The 14,905-nt window shown below is 48.8% G+C and overlaps 1 protein-coding gene across 2 annotated transcripts in view; it reads left to right on the top strand.

Moving 5' to 3' along the window:
• Positions 1–14,905, top strand: part of SRL (sarcalumenin) — a 169,382-nt gene that overhangs the window by 147,379 nt on the left and 7,098 nt on the right. For both annotated transcript variants that reach the window (XM_078663128.1, XM_078663129.1), the window contains 2 exons: positions 12,991–13,107; positions 14,413–14,646. In XM_078663128.1, coding sequence (XP_078519254.1) covers positions 12,991–13,107; positions 14,413–14,646 — 351 coding nt within the window. The remainder of the gene's footprint in view (positions 1–12,990; positions 13,108–14,412; positions 14,647–14,905) is intronic.

Genomic DNA, 14,905 nt, shown 5'->3' with positions numbered 1-14,905 from the left:
AATAACACATTCTCATGCTGTCTCATCTCCATTTGCTACAAGTTGCTTGCCCGATGACATGCAGCGTTTCGGTAATTACACCCATATTCTAACTTCCCAGTACAAAGTAACCATCCTTTCCTTAAGCCTTATGTATTTCACCTGTACAATCAAAGACAGTAGTTGATGTAGTCTCGATCTGGAAACAGCTCTACCATAAGGTGCTTTGCCTAAATTCATTTTCTCAAGGTATTCTTATACTTCAGTTTCAAATGCTTAAAGAGCCTCTTATACTTAATCTTAAAAATAGATCATTTCCATAATTGTGTTTTAGAAGAAGCTCTTAACTTTTCAGTGTCTTTGTTTTGGAAAATATGCTTGCATTAGAAAGTTTCCTGTTTTCTGTAGGTCTTTTAACAAGAAAAATCCATATAATGGTAAGGACCAATGGAAGTGTGTTACTCAGCAGCTTCAGTGACTTTTCATGCATCCTGTGCTGACAGATATTTTGGCAAAAGTCGCATCATGATAGAGCTTCTTCCGCACACAGTGACTTTGTCCTGAGGAAGGTGGAATACATTAGTAAGCAATGAAATACTGTGTTGACCAGAGTGGGCCACTAGTACCAGACAGGGAAGAATCTAAATGAGAATGTGTAGTCCCTATTGGCTCTCTTATGATTGTGTATTGTCAGGGACTATCCGGTACTATGTCGGGAACACGGTCAGGGACTTGGGCAAGGACCAGGAACTGGTTAGAAAACGTACACAGAAAGAGGAGTATAGTGCTGCCCAGGATCACACAGGGAGTCAGAGGAGAAAAGGAATCCAAAGGGGAAGCTTGTACAGGTGAACAAGATGGCTAAGACTCAAAGGATGGGCACTCAAGAGGCAATTTAACATTCAGAATAACTACACCCAAGATGGAGGTGCAGACATATATACATATATATATATATACACATACAACAACATTAACAATAAAGTGAATGTGGAGTAAAGCACTCAGGACCTACACATGGTAAGACTGAAGCTCAGTAAGTTCCTCACCCACGGTTGCTGTTACAGATACTGACTGCAAATACCCACATGTAGGATATGCATGCTATAAATGTAACTCAAAGACAATAATCACAGTGAACAAGAAACACCACCTAGGTTGTCAGCCGTGCCCACAGATCCTGGATATCAAACTGGAACACGCAAGGCAGTAAAAGCAAGGGAGTAGAACTACATACAAGCACAATAGACAAGGAGCTAGCAAGGAGTGCTTAACAAGAAAGGAAGGAAATCACAGAACACGCTTGGCAGAAAGCAAGTAGCGAACATACAAGGTAATAGAAGTAAGACAGCAGGAATAGAAAGACAGCAAACTAGGAACTGAAAACAAAGAAATGGGAAGAAAGACAGGGATTGGAAAAGGATATACAGAAGGGAAGGCTACAAGGGTATACTAGAATAGTGTTGGTACAGCAATCAAGAAAACAAAGTAGCACTGAAGGCAGTGCTGGAGCAGGAACTAGAATTGAGAAAAAGCTCAAGAGTCAAGGCAGCATTGCAGGCAATGCTAGTTCAGGACCATGGGAAACTGCTGCCGCTCAGGAACAAGGAATGCTGAGGCTCAGGAGTCAAGGTAGCACTGCAGGTAGTGCTAATTCAGGAACAAGGAAAACAGCAACTTCTCATGGACAAGGAATAACTAAAGCTCAGGAAACACTGGAAACATAGATATCAAAAGCTCAGGAAACACTGAAAACAGGGATATCAAAAGCTCAAAAAACACTGGAAACAAGGATCGGTCTCACTGGTACACACTACAATGACCTTGGCCTGAACAGAGCTGGGGCTTAAAATAGCTCAGAGTAATCACATGCATCAGGTTGAGCAGGCTAGCAGCACCCAGCCACAGGTGAGCTGAATTCCTCCACCCATCCTTGGCCTTCAGGGGTGGAGACAAAGCAGTGAGTAGTGACCAAATGGATGGAAGTCAGGATATGCATGCAGAGGAGTATCTGGAAGCTTATTAGAACACAGGAAAGTGACACTACACACCCCTCTGGTGGTGGGCATGAGAGTGCAGGGTGTGAATCGTGACATGTATACAGGGCTATAAGATGTTTGTATTGCCTGTTACAATAAATGGATGTAATTAATTGATTTTTGTTTTCATTTTATAACATATTGGATTTTTTTTTAACAAATTTTATTTGTCTAGTTTCACATAAACTACAGGGCTCTGCACTCCACAGACAACTGCACACATCAAATATACAGTGATAATGACTTTGACTTTTATGGATATTAGCGAACCACATTATAACAAACCCCCCCCAACTCCCCCCCCGACCCCCCCCAGATTGCGCCTGTGCCACATAAACCCGTCCATCATGTAACATCACACTTGGGGATCCTGGTCCCTCGGAGCCATCCCGCCCCGGCCACCATCATCCAAGAAATGCATATGAATCAGTCCGGCAAGCGTTCCTCTATGTCTTGTGGCGGGTCCAATTCTAGACCCCGGTAGTCCACCCACCTCTTCCACATCTTGTAATGTTTGCGCGGGCACCCCCTGGCAAGGAAAACGGGTTGTTCTAGCCCCATACAAAAATCTAGCCCATTTTTCCATGCAGCCACCGGTGGGGCCCTAGGTGCCTTCCAGGCCCTGGCGATATCGCTTTTCTCTAATGTGAGGCCTAGTTGTAAAAAATGACGTTTGTAAATGTTGCCCCCCACTCCCTGCATAACATGCAGCAGGGCCAAACGCGGCATGCAGGGGAGCTCCCAACTCAATACCTCAGAGAGGCAGGAGTATATCCCTCTCCAAAAGCCATTCAATGAGAGGCATCTCCAGACCGTGTGTATAAGCGTACCGAGCGTACCGTCCTCCCGATGACAACTTGAGAGAGGCGATCATTCCCGCCCTCCACAGGTGTTCTCTGGTGAAGTACACCCTGTGTAAGTACTTAAATTGCACTAGCCGTAGGCGCATTGCTATCGCCGCCCCTCGCGGGGCCACTAGGGCCTCAGCCCAGTCCTCCTCCGCCAATTCACCCACGTCTGCCTCCCATGCATTCCTAAGCCTCTGTAGGCTGGGGGAAAAAGTAAATGACCAACGTCTGGTATATGCGGGAGATCTTGCGATCCGGGAGGCCCCTCATGAAGACCTTCACTTCTATGAGGCTAGAGTCGGGTAGATATTCCAGGCCGACCAAGCTAGGGGCGAGGGCGTGCCTAAATTGTAGGTAGCGGTAAAACTGGGATCGCTGCATCGCATACTCTTCTTGTAGGTCCTGGAATGATTTCATCGTCATGTCCCCTATAACATTCCCCAAAACCGAGATGCCTAGTGCGTCCTATCCACGGAATCCCTGTAGTGCTGACAGCTGAGGTAAGCCCCCGTTGTCCCAAAGAGGGGTTTCACGGGTCAAGGTATTCCACCACCTCATCAGACACAGAGCCTGCCTCCAGATCAGAAATACTACTTGCGTGGCCGACGGCAATGACCTCCGAAGCGGTGCGGAGTATGGTATTGCATGGAGGGAATGGCACCCCATAAGCTGCCGCTCAACAGCATATGCCAGGACTCCCCTGTCACCATACCACCACTCATTGAGGACTAGTAGATGTGAGGCTTGATAGTATGAAAGGTCATCCGATGATGCAAGACCCCCACAGAAGGTAGACAGGAAGCATGTGCGCAAGGCATCCTCACCTTTCCCCCCTCCCACAGAAACTGTCCCAGCGCTGCATTCACTTACTGAAACCATCGGGGTGGGATTTGGTATGGATGGTTCTGCAACTGGTAAAGGAGCCGGGGAAGCGCCATCATCTTAAAAATTGCCAACCTGCCATATTAGGACAGGGGCATGCGGGACCACACCTTAAGATCTTCCCGGGTACGGTCCCACACCGGAGCCAGATTGTGTTCCCAATAAGGCGAATAGATACATCCAGGTCAGGGAGTCGAAGGCCCTATCCATGTCGGCCAACAAGAGCGCTGCCAGTTCCCCCAGCTGCCCCCTGGCCGCCACTGCCACTGCCACATGTGCACGCCTGATATTATGACGGGTCGCCCTCTGGGACATGCACCCAGCCTGGTCGGGGTGCCCCAGAGTGGAGATGTTTGGTAGAAGCCGGTTGGCCAATGCCTTAGCCAAGATCTTCGCCTCCATGTTCAGGAGTGATTTGGAACGATACGATGCATGCTGCTCCGGAGGTCTGCCATGTTTGAGGAATACCACCACCTCCACATGCCTCCAGTCCGGAGGAAGTGAGCCACACTCCTGCGCCTCCTCCACCACCGGTTTAAAGTGTGGGGCCAGCTGTACAAAAACATTTTTTTTAAACTCGCTGGGGAATCCATTCGGTCCCGGAGCCTTCCCGGGGTTCAGTTCCCCCAGAGCCGTGCCCAACTCCTCATCCGTCAGTGGCCGATCCAGTCGGTCCCGCACCTCATCAGAAACGGCCTTGGGTGGTAGGTCGTCTAATAAATTTAGCTATGACGGCGGCTGTAAGGCATTCTTTCGGTGCGTAGAGGTCCTCATAATATGTAGCAAAACTTTCTGCAATAGCTGGGGGCTCGATAAGCGGCACCCCTGCTGGGCCCAGAACTCTCGGCAGTGCCTGGGAATAAAAGGCACCCTGGCACAGTCGATGCAGGATCTTGCGCGATTTGTCCCCCCACTGATAGACCCTGCTACGCGTCGCCAGCCAAGCCTGGCGGGCCTCGTCCATCAGTAGTGCTGCATAGTTCTGCTGAGCCAATATTAGTTGCCGTCTGACTGGGTCCTACCTTCCAGCGCCTCCACTTCAGCCTCTAGACGCAACAGTTCCTTCTTGCACTCCCCACGCGTCGCCACACACCAGGAAATATCCACAACCTCTCAGCGTGGGTTTTAGTGCCTCCCTCAGTACCACAGCAGAAGAAACTGACCCTACATTGACTGTCAAATAGTGATCTATAGCTGCGGTCAGATGCTCATGTAGTCCTCTTTCTGCAGATGCGCCATCTGAGTGGCTGCCGCTCTGGACCTATCTGAAGTGTAAGGGCCACCGGTGAATGATCACTATGATGCGCTATCACCCTGGGGACGAAAAGGTAGTCGAGTCTCGAGAATGAATCATGTATTGTGGAGAGATTTGTGTATTCTCGACGGGTTCCATGTATGTACCTCCAGACGTCTACCCAAACAAGTCCCGTCACTAGGGAGTGTAATTTTGTGGGAGGACCATTCTCTACAACAACCCCACTCCTCCACCTATCCCGACCCAGTTCCATGACGTCATTCCAGTCCCCACCCACGACTGAGAGCGTGTCTGGCATATCTGCCCAGATGTTCAGAAGCCGTTCCACTAAGTCCCATTGCAATGGCGGAGGAGCATAAACGCTAGCCAGTGTCAGAGTGTCTTCCCCAACTTTGCCCCGAATAAAAATGTAGCGCCCCTGTGTGTCTGACCAGTGTTTCTCATGAATATATGGGACCCTGCGGTGAATCAATATCACCAATCCCCGCGAACCCCGCATGAAGCCTGAGTCGAAAATGTGTTGAAACCCGTATCTCTGCAGACACAGGGCCTTAGTGCCCATTGAGTGTGTTTCCTGTAGCAGGAGCACGTCGGCCCCCGCTCGCTTGGCCTGTTGCAATATGGCCCCATGTTTAATCTTGTCCAGAGCCCCGCGTACGTTCCAACTAACAATGCGCAGGGCACCAGGGGTCACCCACTTCCCGCCCGCTGTGTCGGACATCCCAATAAGCATTTATGACCTTGAGGGGTATGAACGCTCCTCGGTGTGTGTGTGCTAATCTGTAAGAACCCTTTGTGGACGTGCAATCTAAAAACAAGAACAACCCCTCACCCCATAACTGCCCCCCACCCCATACCTCACAAACACTGAAGTATCTGTCGCGATGGGATAGGAGCCGAATCCCCAACCATACCGCCCAATGGATCCCCAACTGACCACCATGCCCCGTGGACATTTCCCCCGCAAACAACTGCGTGGCAGAGAAACCAGCTGGGATTCCAAGCCTATCCGGAAATTAGTTTACAGTCCGAGGTCCCACAGCCCCAAGCAAACCCAAGTATCAGTCTGCCGAGGCCTGCCTTTCAGAAGCGGAGAGCCCCCCCCCCCCCCCCCCCACCCCCCGAGATGGCGATGCTGGATTGAGAACGACGCCTGGACCTTGACCTCCTGCTTCCCGTCAGCTGGCCCCGGGGTCCCCTCCGGGCCACCTCGTTCGAGGATGAATCCGATTCCCTACCAGGTGGTGTATGGACTCGCACCCGCACAGTCTCATCTGTCCATTTAAAAAACTCTCCGGGGAATCAAAGAAGTGCGTACGAGAGCGGTACACCACTCTCAGGTGGGCTAGAAATAACAGGGCATACGGGAGCTTGAGGTCCCGGAGGCGGGCCTTCGCCGCAAGAAATGATTGCCGCTGGTGCTGCACCAGTCGCATGTAATCCGGGAATATAAGGATGCGTGCATTGTTATAAATAAGGGGTTCCTTGGCTCGGGCCTGCTTAAAGATAGTCTCGCGATCCAAGTAATGCAGGAGTTTTGCTATGATTGGTCATGGGCGAGCCCCTTGCGGGGGATTCCGCATAAGCGCCCTGTGTGCCCGTTCCACCACAAAGCAGTGGGAGAGAACATCGGGGGGAGCCAGCCCTCCAGCCACTGTGTCAGGAAGCGCTCCACGCTGTCCCCCTAGCAGCCCTCCGGTAATCCTACAAAGCGGAGGTTGTTGCGCCGGGCACGTCCCTCCGCATCCTCCGCAAGCATCGCCAGTCCCTTTTGGATTGTCTCCATGGCCGCCACCTTCTTCTTCAGGGAAGTGACATCATCTTCGACCACCGAGATGCGGATCTCAGCATCCGTAATGTGCGCCACTGCGTTGCGCATATCTTCTCTCAGCAGCATTACATCGGAGCTGACAACCCCAATTTTGGCGTCGAGCATATCCCTGGATTGGGTAATGGCCGCCAGGAGTGTTGCATTATCTGGCACCTGCCCCTGCTGTCCCGCTATTCCGGCCGCCGCTCCTGCCCTGGTGAACTTGTCAATTGGGCCCTGTTTGGTCTGGCTCCCACTGCCCTTATCTCGTATCATGACTGTCAACAAGGCGTTCCACACAGGCACCCAAGGGCGCCAGATGCAAGTTGTTCCAGCAGGCATGCGCGGTCCAAGTTCGCCGCCACGTAGTTCACTTCCAGGAAGGTCTCACACCCCCTCCTCCGTCTTGCGGCTAGACCCGACCACTGAGCCACCAACCGGCCCTAGCCCCTAACGAGGGGAGAACTGGGGGGGGGGGGAGCGAGGGGGCAACAAGTATCCAGCCTTCCCACTCCTGCGTGGGATCCCTGGCCCCACGTTCACTCCAGGGGCCTGCACCTTGCCCGGTATCACAGCAGAGACCCAAAATGACGGCCACACCGCCCGCCGGTCAGAGCCTCACCAAGGGGGACAGCGTCGGAGCCAAACTCCGCTTCTAGACAGGCCCCAGAAACCATTCTGTCCCGTCCAACCAGCTCCAGATGTCTCCTTTTCTCCTCTTTGGGGCACTGCCCCTCCCCCCCCCCCGCGACCCAGCACAGCTTCAGAGTCTCACAGCTGGTAGACCCAGGAGGAGATCGGACAACACAGGGGAGCAGCAGTCAACGCGGATCCCACAATTATTAGCGCATGGGTCCCTGGTGCCACAATCACCCTCTCCTATGTCTCAGAAGTATGCGCGGCCGCCCCGGGGCTGCACAATATGGCCGCCAGCTCACCACCGCCACCACTGCCAAGAGCTCCTACCTCCGTGGCCCGATTCGGCCACCGACGTTCGCCACAGTCCTCCTCCATGTGTGAGGCTCTCCCGGCTATCGCGCCTGGGCTCATCTCTGCCAGGTAGTCACGGGGGACGCCAACAGTCTCGCGACCTACTCTTCCGCCGCTCCGTTGCCCGTGCCCCGTCTCCGCCTGCTCTTATCAGGAGAGTCCCAGGCTTCATGCAGAGCGTCTCCCCCTCAGGCCGTGGATGCACTCGGCGCTCCGATCCTCGCCGCTGCACCTTTCTCCGCTTGAGGGCTCACTCGGGAGGATGACCCAGCTTCCCAGTGACACTTGGTCTGTGTTTATAACAATGCTAGGTCGGATAGGCTGGATCAGTGTACAGGATTATGCGGGGCTGGCCAGAGCACGATCAAGACACGACCACCATCTTCGCCGGCCAAGCCACGCCCCCATAGGGTGACCAACCGTCCGTAAATTTCACGGACAGTCCGTAATTTCGGCCGTCTGTCCATTGTCCGTGAAGGATTCTTTAACGGACGCCATTTGTCCATCATTTTAACAGGGCACCGGTTGCCCCACCCTAAAGCCGGCACAGCTTGCACCCACCTCCCTTCTTCACTCCGATGCTGCACCAAAGCTCCTCAGATACTCAGCAGCATTGGAGAGGCACAGCGGGATGGCAGCCCTGACACCTCCAGCCCTTGATGAGCTGTTAAGAGGTGCTCGAAGGTAACTGAGAGGGAGGGGCTGCAGGTTCAGGAGCAGCAACATCCATTCAGATGCAAACAGCCCTGAATGCATCATGTCTCTGCTATTTAGAGGGGGGTTCACACATTCCATTTCTACACAGGGTCCCAAACATCCTAGACTCGGTCAGATTACACCCCTGATTACACCGAGGCAGCATGTGCTTCTCTTCACCGAGATTAATTACGGTCACTAAATTGTAAGCAAACCTCGGTTCTTCAAACATGCAGTCTATAATGTAATACAATAAAGAAATGGCACAATCGCACCCACACTGATTAACAAAGTATGGAGGACAATCAGTTCTCTTAGAGTATCTCCTGTAAGTACAGAACATCACAGTGGGGGATAGCATTTTGGACAGAGAGCCTGTCTTCTCGTTGTCTTGTGCAGGAGGGGGCGAGGAGCCCAAGATGATACTAGAATACTGCATGCCCACCCTAGTTGATCCTGTTCCCTCTCCTGTGATGGCTCCTGCTCTCCCCTCAGTGATGGCTCCTGTCCCCCCCCCCCATGTGGTGGCTCCAGTCCACCCCCCGCCTGTGATGGCTCCTGTCCCCCCATGTTGTGGCTCCAGTCCACCCCCGCCTGTGATGGCTCTTGTCCCCCCCCCTGTGGTGGATCCTGTCTCCGCCCTGGGTGGCTTCTGTCCCAGTCCTGGAACGGCCCCTGCAGCGAGGGTGAAGTTCTTGATGGGCCTCTTCTCAAAAGGGCTCAGCTCAAAATTAATATGGGAAGGTGGGCGAGTAAGTAAGTGAAGGGATGGGTGAATGGCTGGATGAATTAGTGAAAGGGTGAATGGATGAATGAAAGATGGATAATGAGAGAGGAAGGATGGATGGATTGATGAGTGAGGGGAAGGACGGAGAGAAAATGTAAATAGCTGGCTGTATGGGTGGAAGGGTAGCTGGATGATAGATGAGGGGAAGGATGGATGGATGAGGAGAAGGATGGATGGATGGACGGGAAGGATGGATGGATGGAGGGGAAGGATTGATGGATGGAGGGGAAGGATGAATGGATGGGATGGATGGATGGGTGAGGGGAAGGATGGATGATGGATGAAAGGGTGGATGGATGGATGAGGGGAAGGATGGATGGATGGGTGGGTGAAAGGATGGATGGATGGATGATGAGGGGAAGGATGGATGATGAGGGGATGGATGGATGATGAGGGGATGGATGATGAGGGGATGGATGGATGGATGATGAGGGGAAGGATGGATGATGAGGGGAAGGATGGATGGATGATGAGGGGTGGGTGAAAGGATGGATGATGAGGGGAAGGGTAGAAGGATGGATGATGAGGGGAAGGGTAGAAGGATGGATGATGAGGGGAAGGGTAGAAGGATGGATGATGAGGGGAAGGGTAGAAGGATGGATGGATGGATGATGAGTGGGTGGGTAGAAGGATGGATGGATGATGAGTGGGTGGGTAGAAGGATGGATGGATGGATGATGAGGGAAATGGATGGATGGATGATGAGGGAAATGGATGGATGGATGATGAGGGAAATGGATGGATGAATGATGAGGGAAATGGATGGATGGATGATGAGGGAACTGGATGGATGATGAGGGAAATGGATGGATGGATGATGAGGGAAATGGATGGATGGATGGATGATGGGTGGGTGAAAGGATGGATGGAGAGTGGGTGGGTGAAAGGATGGATGGATGAGTGGGTGGATGTTGGGTGGGTGAAAGGATGGATCAGTGGATTGGATGGTGGGTGGGTGAAAGGATGGATGAGTGGGTGGATGGATGGTGGGTGGGTGGATGGTTGGGTGGATGATGGGTGGGTAGGTGGATGAGTGAAATGATGGATGGATTGATGGATTGATAAGTGCAAGGGTGAATGAATGGACGTATGAGTGAAAGGGTGGATGTAAGGATGGATGGGTGAGTGAAAGGGAGGGTAGACGGACAAAAGGATGAATAGATGTGTGAAGGAGTGAAATGGTGGATGAGTGATAGGGTCAATGGATGGATTCATGAGTGGATGAGTGGATGGATGGATGGGTGGGTGGATGGATGGAAGGAAGGATGGCTAAGTGAAAGGGTCGATGGAGAGAGAAAGGGAGGATGGATGGATGACTAAAAGAGTGGATGGGTGGAAGGATTAGTAAGTGAAAGGATGGCTGGATTGGTGAAAGGGTAAATGGCTGAATGGATGAGTGAATGGATGGATGGGATGAAGAGTGGATGGATAGGTGTACAGATGGATAGGGTGAAAGGGTGGATGGATGGATAATGGAGGATGAGTGAAATGATGGATGAGGGGATGGATGAAGGGATGGCTGAGTGAAATGATAGATGGAAGGGTACATGGATAGGTTTGCAAATGGTTGAATATGTTTGGAAATGGCGGGGCTTACTTATATACTATTGCGCGACCTCTGATGTGTCTGTAAAACGTACCTATTGTCCTGAAGTTTTGTCCTGAATTTCGACCTCCTGTCCTGAATTTCTGTCCTGAATTTTGACCCTTTGTCCTGAATTTTTACACTCACCGTCCTGAATTTGCACCAATGCCAGTTGGTCACCCTACGCCCCCAACAAATTGGATTTTAACATTTTAATTTATGATAAAGGTGGAGAATGTTTGATATGTTTTTATAAAATGGTTGTAGGATACTATAGTGTTAATCTTTGTGTTGGCTGCATGGTCATACCTAAGATCAGAGTAATCCTGAAGATGATTAAATCAAACATTGTAAACTTGAATTTAAATTTGGCACAGTGGAATTGTTTTATAATTGTGTAGTAGGCTAGTCTTTCCCCTGGCTACAGTGAGAAAAACCCTTTTATTAGGTGTTGCAAACACATATTGTTCATGGAATAGAAGTAGCCTTTGAGCAGCTCTAGCTGCATTTGTAAGTACAAACTAGAATTAGAGAAGTTAAATGGATTGCGTAAACTGGGGTGAAAGAATGGAAAGAAAAGACTGAAACACTGGTAGCTACAGGCTTGCTCTATCGCTGCTCTGTGTGTAAGAAACGGGGCAGTCAGTTGAGAGGCTGCTGACAGGACATAGAAATGCTGTGACCCTGGGTGAAGTGGTAGCCTAGGAAGGCAAGACAGTGAATCGGTTTGGGAATGGCCTTGAGTGATCCAAATTTTCTAGTAAAAAGTAAAGAAACAGATCTTATAATTACTTATATGGAAATGGAGATGTCACTGTTCTCGAGCATTCCCTCCGTGATGGATTGGTTACATGATGATATGATAACATTTGTAGACACCAGGTTTGACCACAGTGCTATATAGTCCTGTTGAAGAGGCATAAGACGTGAATAGTGACTATCTATACATTTTCCGAAATTTCTTTCTTGATTTTCATCACTATGTGAGGAGGCAAGTGTGGATTTCTGTTATTGATATAATAAAACGAGTAAATTAGGAGAGGAGTAGACATGACACACTGAGTATGGAGATGACAAAAAGACACAAGGAGAGAATTATAGGACATGAGCAGAGAATTGGTCCCAATGTATATCTGTGGTCTACTTTGTGATAAGATGGAATGAGAAGATAAAGAAGCTAAGTACAATATGTAAACCTGTATGTAGATACAGTTGAACAGGAGGCATGCGTTGTATGTCACAAATTCTGTTTAGCTGTGTGACAGAAAAGGAACTGTGAACAGGAGGCTTTGCAGGATCGGTGTCACTACAATTAATGGGGTAGAAGGAGCAGATAGGAATCCTCTTTGTCAGGGGTCTAGAACAACAGTAGTTCTTGCAGAAACAGCTTTAGGTGAATAAAATAGCTATGTGCTGTTTATTTGTGGAGTATAGTACAGCCCAATGCTTTGGAATAGTGACTCAGGAAACATCAGCCAATTGTATACACCTTCTGTGGCTTTTCCCTTTTTGTTCTTCGGGGCACAAGTGAAAGCCCTGAATAGGAATATGTTGAGGTTCTTCTGACTAGCCACTCTTCTTAATCTATTAGTTGGTTGCACTGTAGATGGGGATCTTCTCTCCCTCCAGTAACTTTGTTGACTTGGGCTGCTGATTGCAAGCTTATTCCAGGCCAATAAAGACATAAGTTTATTTCTACTAAAACTTGACAAGTGTTTTTGAAAAGAAACATAACTGTAGGCAAAACGATGTGATTGGAGAGTGCTTACAACAAGAGTGACTAAAACTGCTCTTTGGGTCTGGCGTTGATGAGCAGCTGTTGGATAGCTGTGACTGTAAACTTTGCCTCCTCCCCATATGGAGTATTCCGCATGACCAAAGCTTGTTCATTTCAAAAGGCATGCAAGCTATTTCAGGCTTTGGCTATGGCCTGCAAGGGTTTTTGTGACTGGTGGAGATGGAATGTTGTCGTATACTCTGATTTTGCTTTTCAAAGCCCAAGATTCTGAAATTCTTTCCATTTGTTTTTATGGAATGCTTGCTGGGGGTCAGGTCTAGGCTGGTATAAAACAGAGGCTTATTTTTTTTTACTCTTGCCTCTTCTTGTTACCTCTCATAGATGGAGAAATCACCTCAAAGCCAATGGTGCTATTCCTTGGACCATGGAGTGTTGGCAAATCCACCATGATCAACTACCTTCTAGGGTTGGACGAATCCCCTTCCCAGCTGTACACAGGTAACATGAGCTGTGCTAGTGAAAGTGGACAAATAATGCTATAGCAACTCTGAGTATGTGATAAGGTTATTAACCCTGTACAGGGAGTGACTTAATATCTCTGGCTATTGGTCAACGCTACACAATCTCAGTATGCAATTGATTCAAGGCTGAAGCATGGCTCTGGCCTATAAGTTGGTGTGATGCATGCATTATTGCCTAAGGACAAAAATTGTGACTACAAGAAGTTTTAAGGCAAGTGACTTGCTGACTTTTATTCATCTGCTAGGGTAAATTACTGCTGCATAAGGTTGTAGAAATTAGCTCCTGGTAGATTTTCAATAATAAAAAAATAACTAGATTAGACTTGTTTCCCTGTGGATAACACTTTTACTATTGGCAGAAGAGCAAGGTCAAAGGCACTCTGCCTTTCTGCTGGACTGCATATCTTTAGCACAGAAACTGTCCCAGCAAGTCCTCCACAAGCAATTCCTCTCTGAGGTACGTATGTGTTCGGAGTAGGTTACAAAGCGTTCCATAGGAGTAACCCAGGCATACAGAATACCTTGCTTGTTATGGAGGCATCAGAAGTACATCTCGTTGTCATATTCCAAATTGTCATCGCTAACCCAAATCTTAGACCATCCTGTATTTGCAATTTTCATTACAATAGTTTACACAGTCGTTAATTGGGTATATTATTGCCGGCACGATTCTACCCAAACACTCTGAGTCTGTAAACACATGAACATGAATCTGTACTATTATGGACTAGGCATAAAAAATGGGTTGTAATTCTACAGTGAGATAATTGGTATACGTGCTGATGGACTTGCGGGTGGAGGAAGATTACTATCTTCAGACATTTAATTGAGTGGGCAGAAGCATTTTCATTTTTAAAGGGAACATTGTACAGGAAAAGTTATTAGTGGGAATAGTGGTTAGTTCTCCATCCTTTTTCCAATACCACTACCTTCTCTTCTAGGTTGTTTTTATTTTCCTCTAAAATATTATGTACCTTCCAGAGATAACGGACAAAAGAAAAAATAAGAAAGGATGAAAAGGAATATTGCACTTCTATTTACTTAATCTGGAAATGGGGGATAACGTCAGTTTCTGTGTGAAGGAGGCAGATATGCTTATTATGTATGTATGTGGTATTTGTATAGCGTGAACCTAGACAAAAGGCAATGTAGTGCTGTACATGGCCAAAGCTCTTTGTCTAAGAGAGACTGAAAAGGTAGCTGGATTTTGGGAGCAGAGGTGTACTGCATCTGTATCATGATGTGTTTTTTAGTTCTTGACCTTGGTTCTCTCTTTTGTCAGGTGCGGAGCCAACTACCTCTGAGTTCACCGTCCTTATGCATGGGCCAAAAGTGAAGACCATTGAGGGTATCGTGATGGCAGCAGACAGTGCGCGATCCTTCTCTCCTCTGGAGAAGTTTGGCCAGAACTTCCTGGAGAAGCTGATTGGAATTGAGTTTCCTCACAAGCTGCTTGAGAGGGTGTCCTTTGTGGACACGCCAGGTATCATCGAAAATCGGAAACAACAAGAGAGAGGTATGTCCTACATTTTCACAGAGAGTCGGGGGCTCCCCAAGCACAATCTCCAAGTCCTAATGATGTTAGTGAAGTAAAGTGCACACTTTAACTTAAGTTGAAAATACCAAATAAGTAAAATAATTTGCACTTTCTACATAACTATTTCAACCTTGAATTCTGGTAAGGTAATAATATAGATAATTATATTAATTTGCCCGCCAGTAAGCTAGGCATTAGTTCACGTCACGTTTTGCTTGTGGCGGGTTGGTAAAATAAA

This window comes from Lissotriton helveticus, chromosome 10 (genome assembly GCF_964261635.1).
Source record: "Lissotriton helveticus chromosome 10, aLisHel1.1, whole genome shotgun sequence".
Taxonomy (NCBI): Eukaryota; Metazoa; Chordata; class Amphibia; order Caudata; family Salamandridae; genus Lissotriton; species Lissotriton helveticus.
Note: the sequence above shows the minus strand (reverse complement) of the source record. Positions and strands in the feature narration are given on the sequence as shown.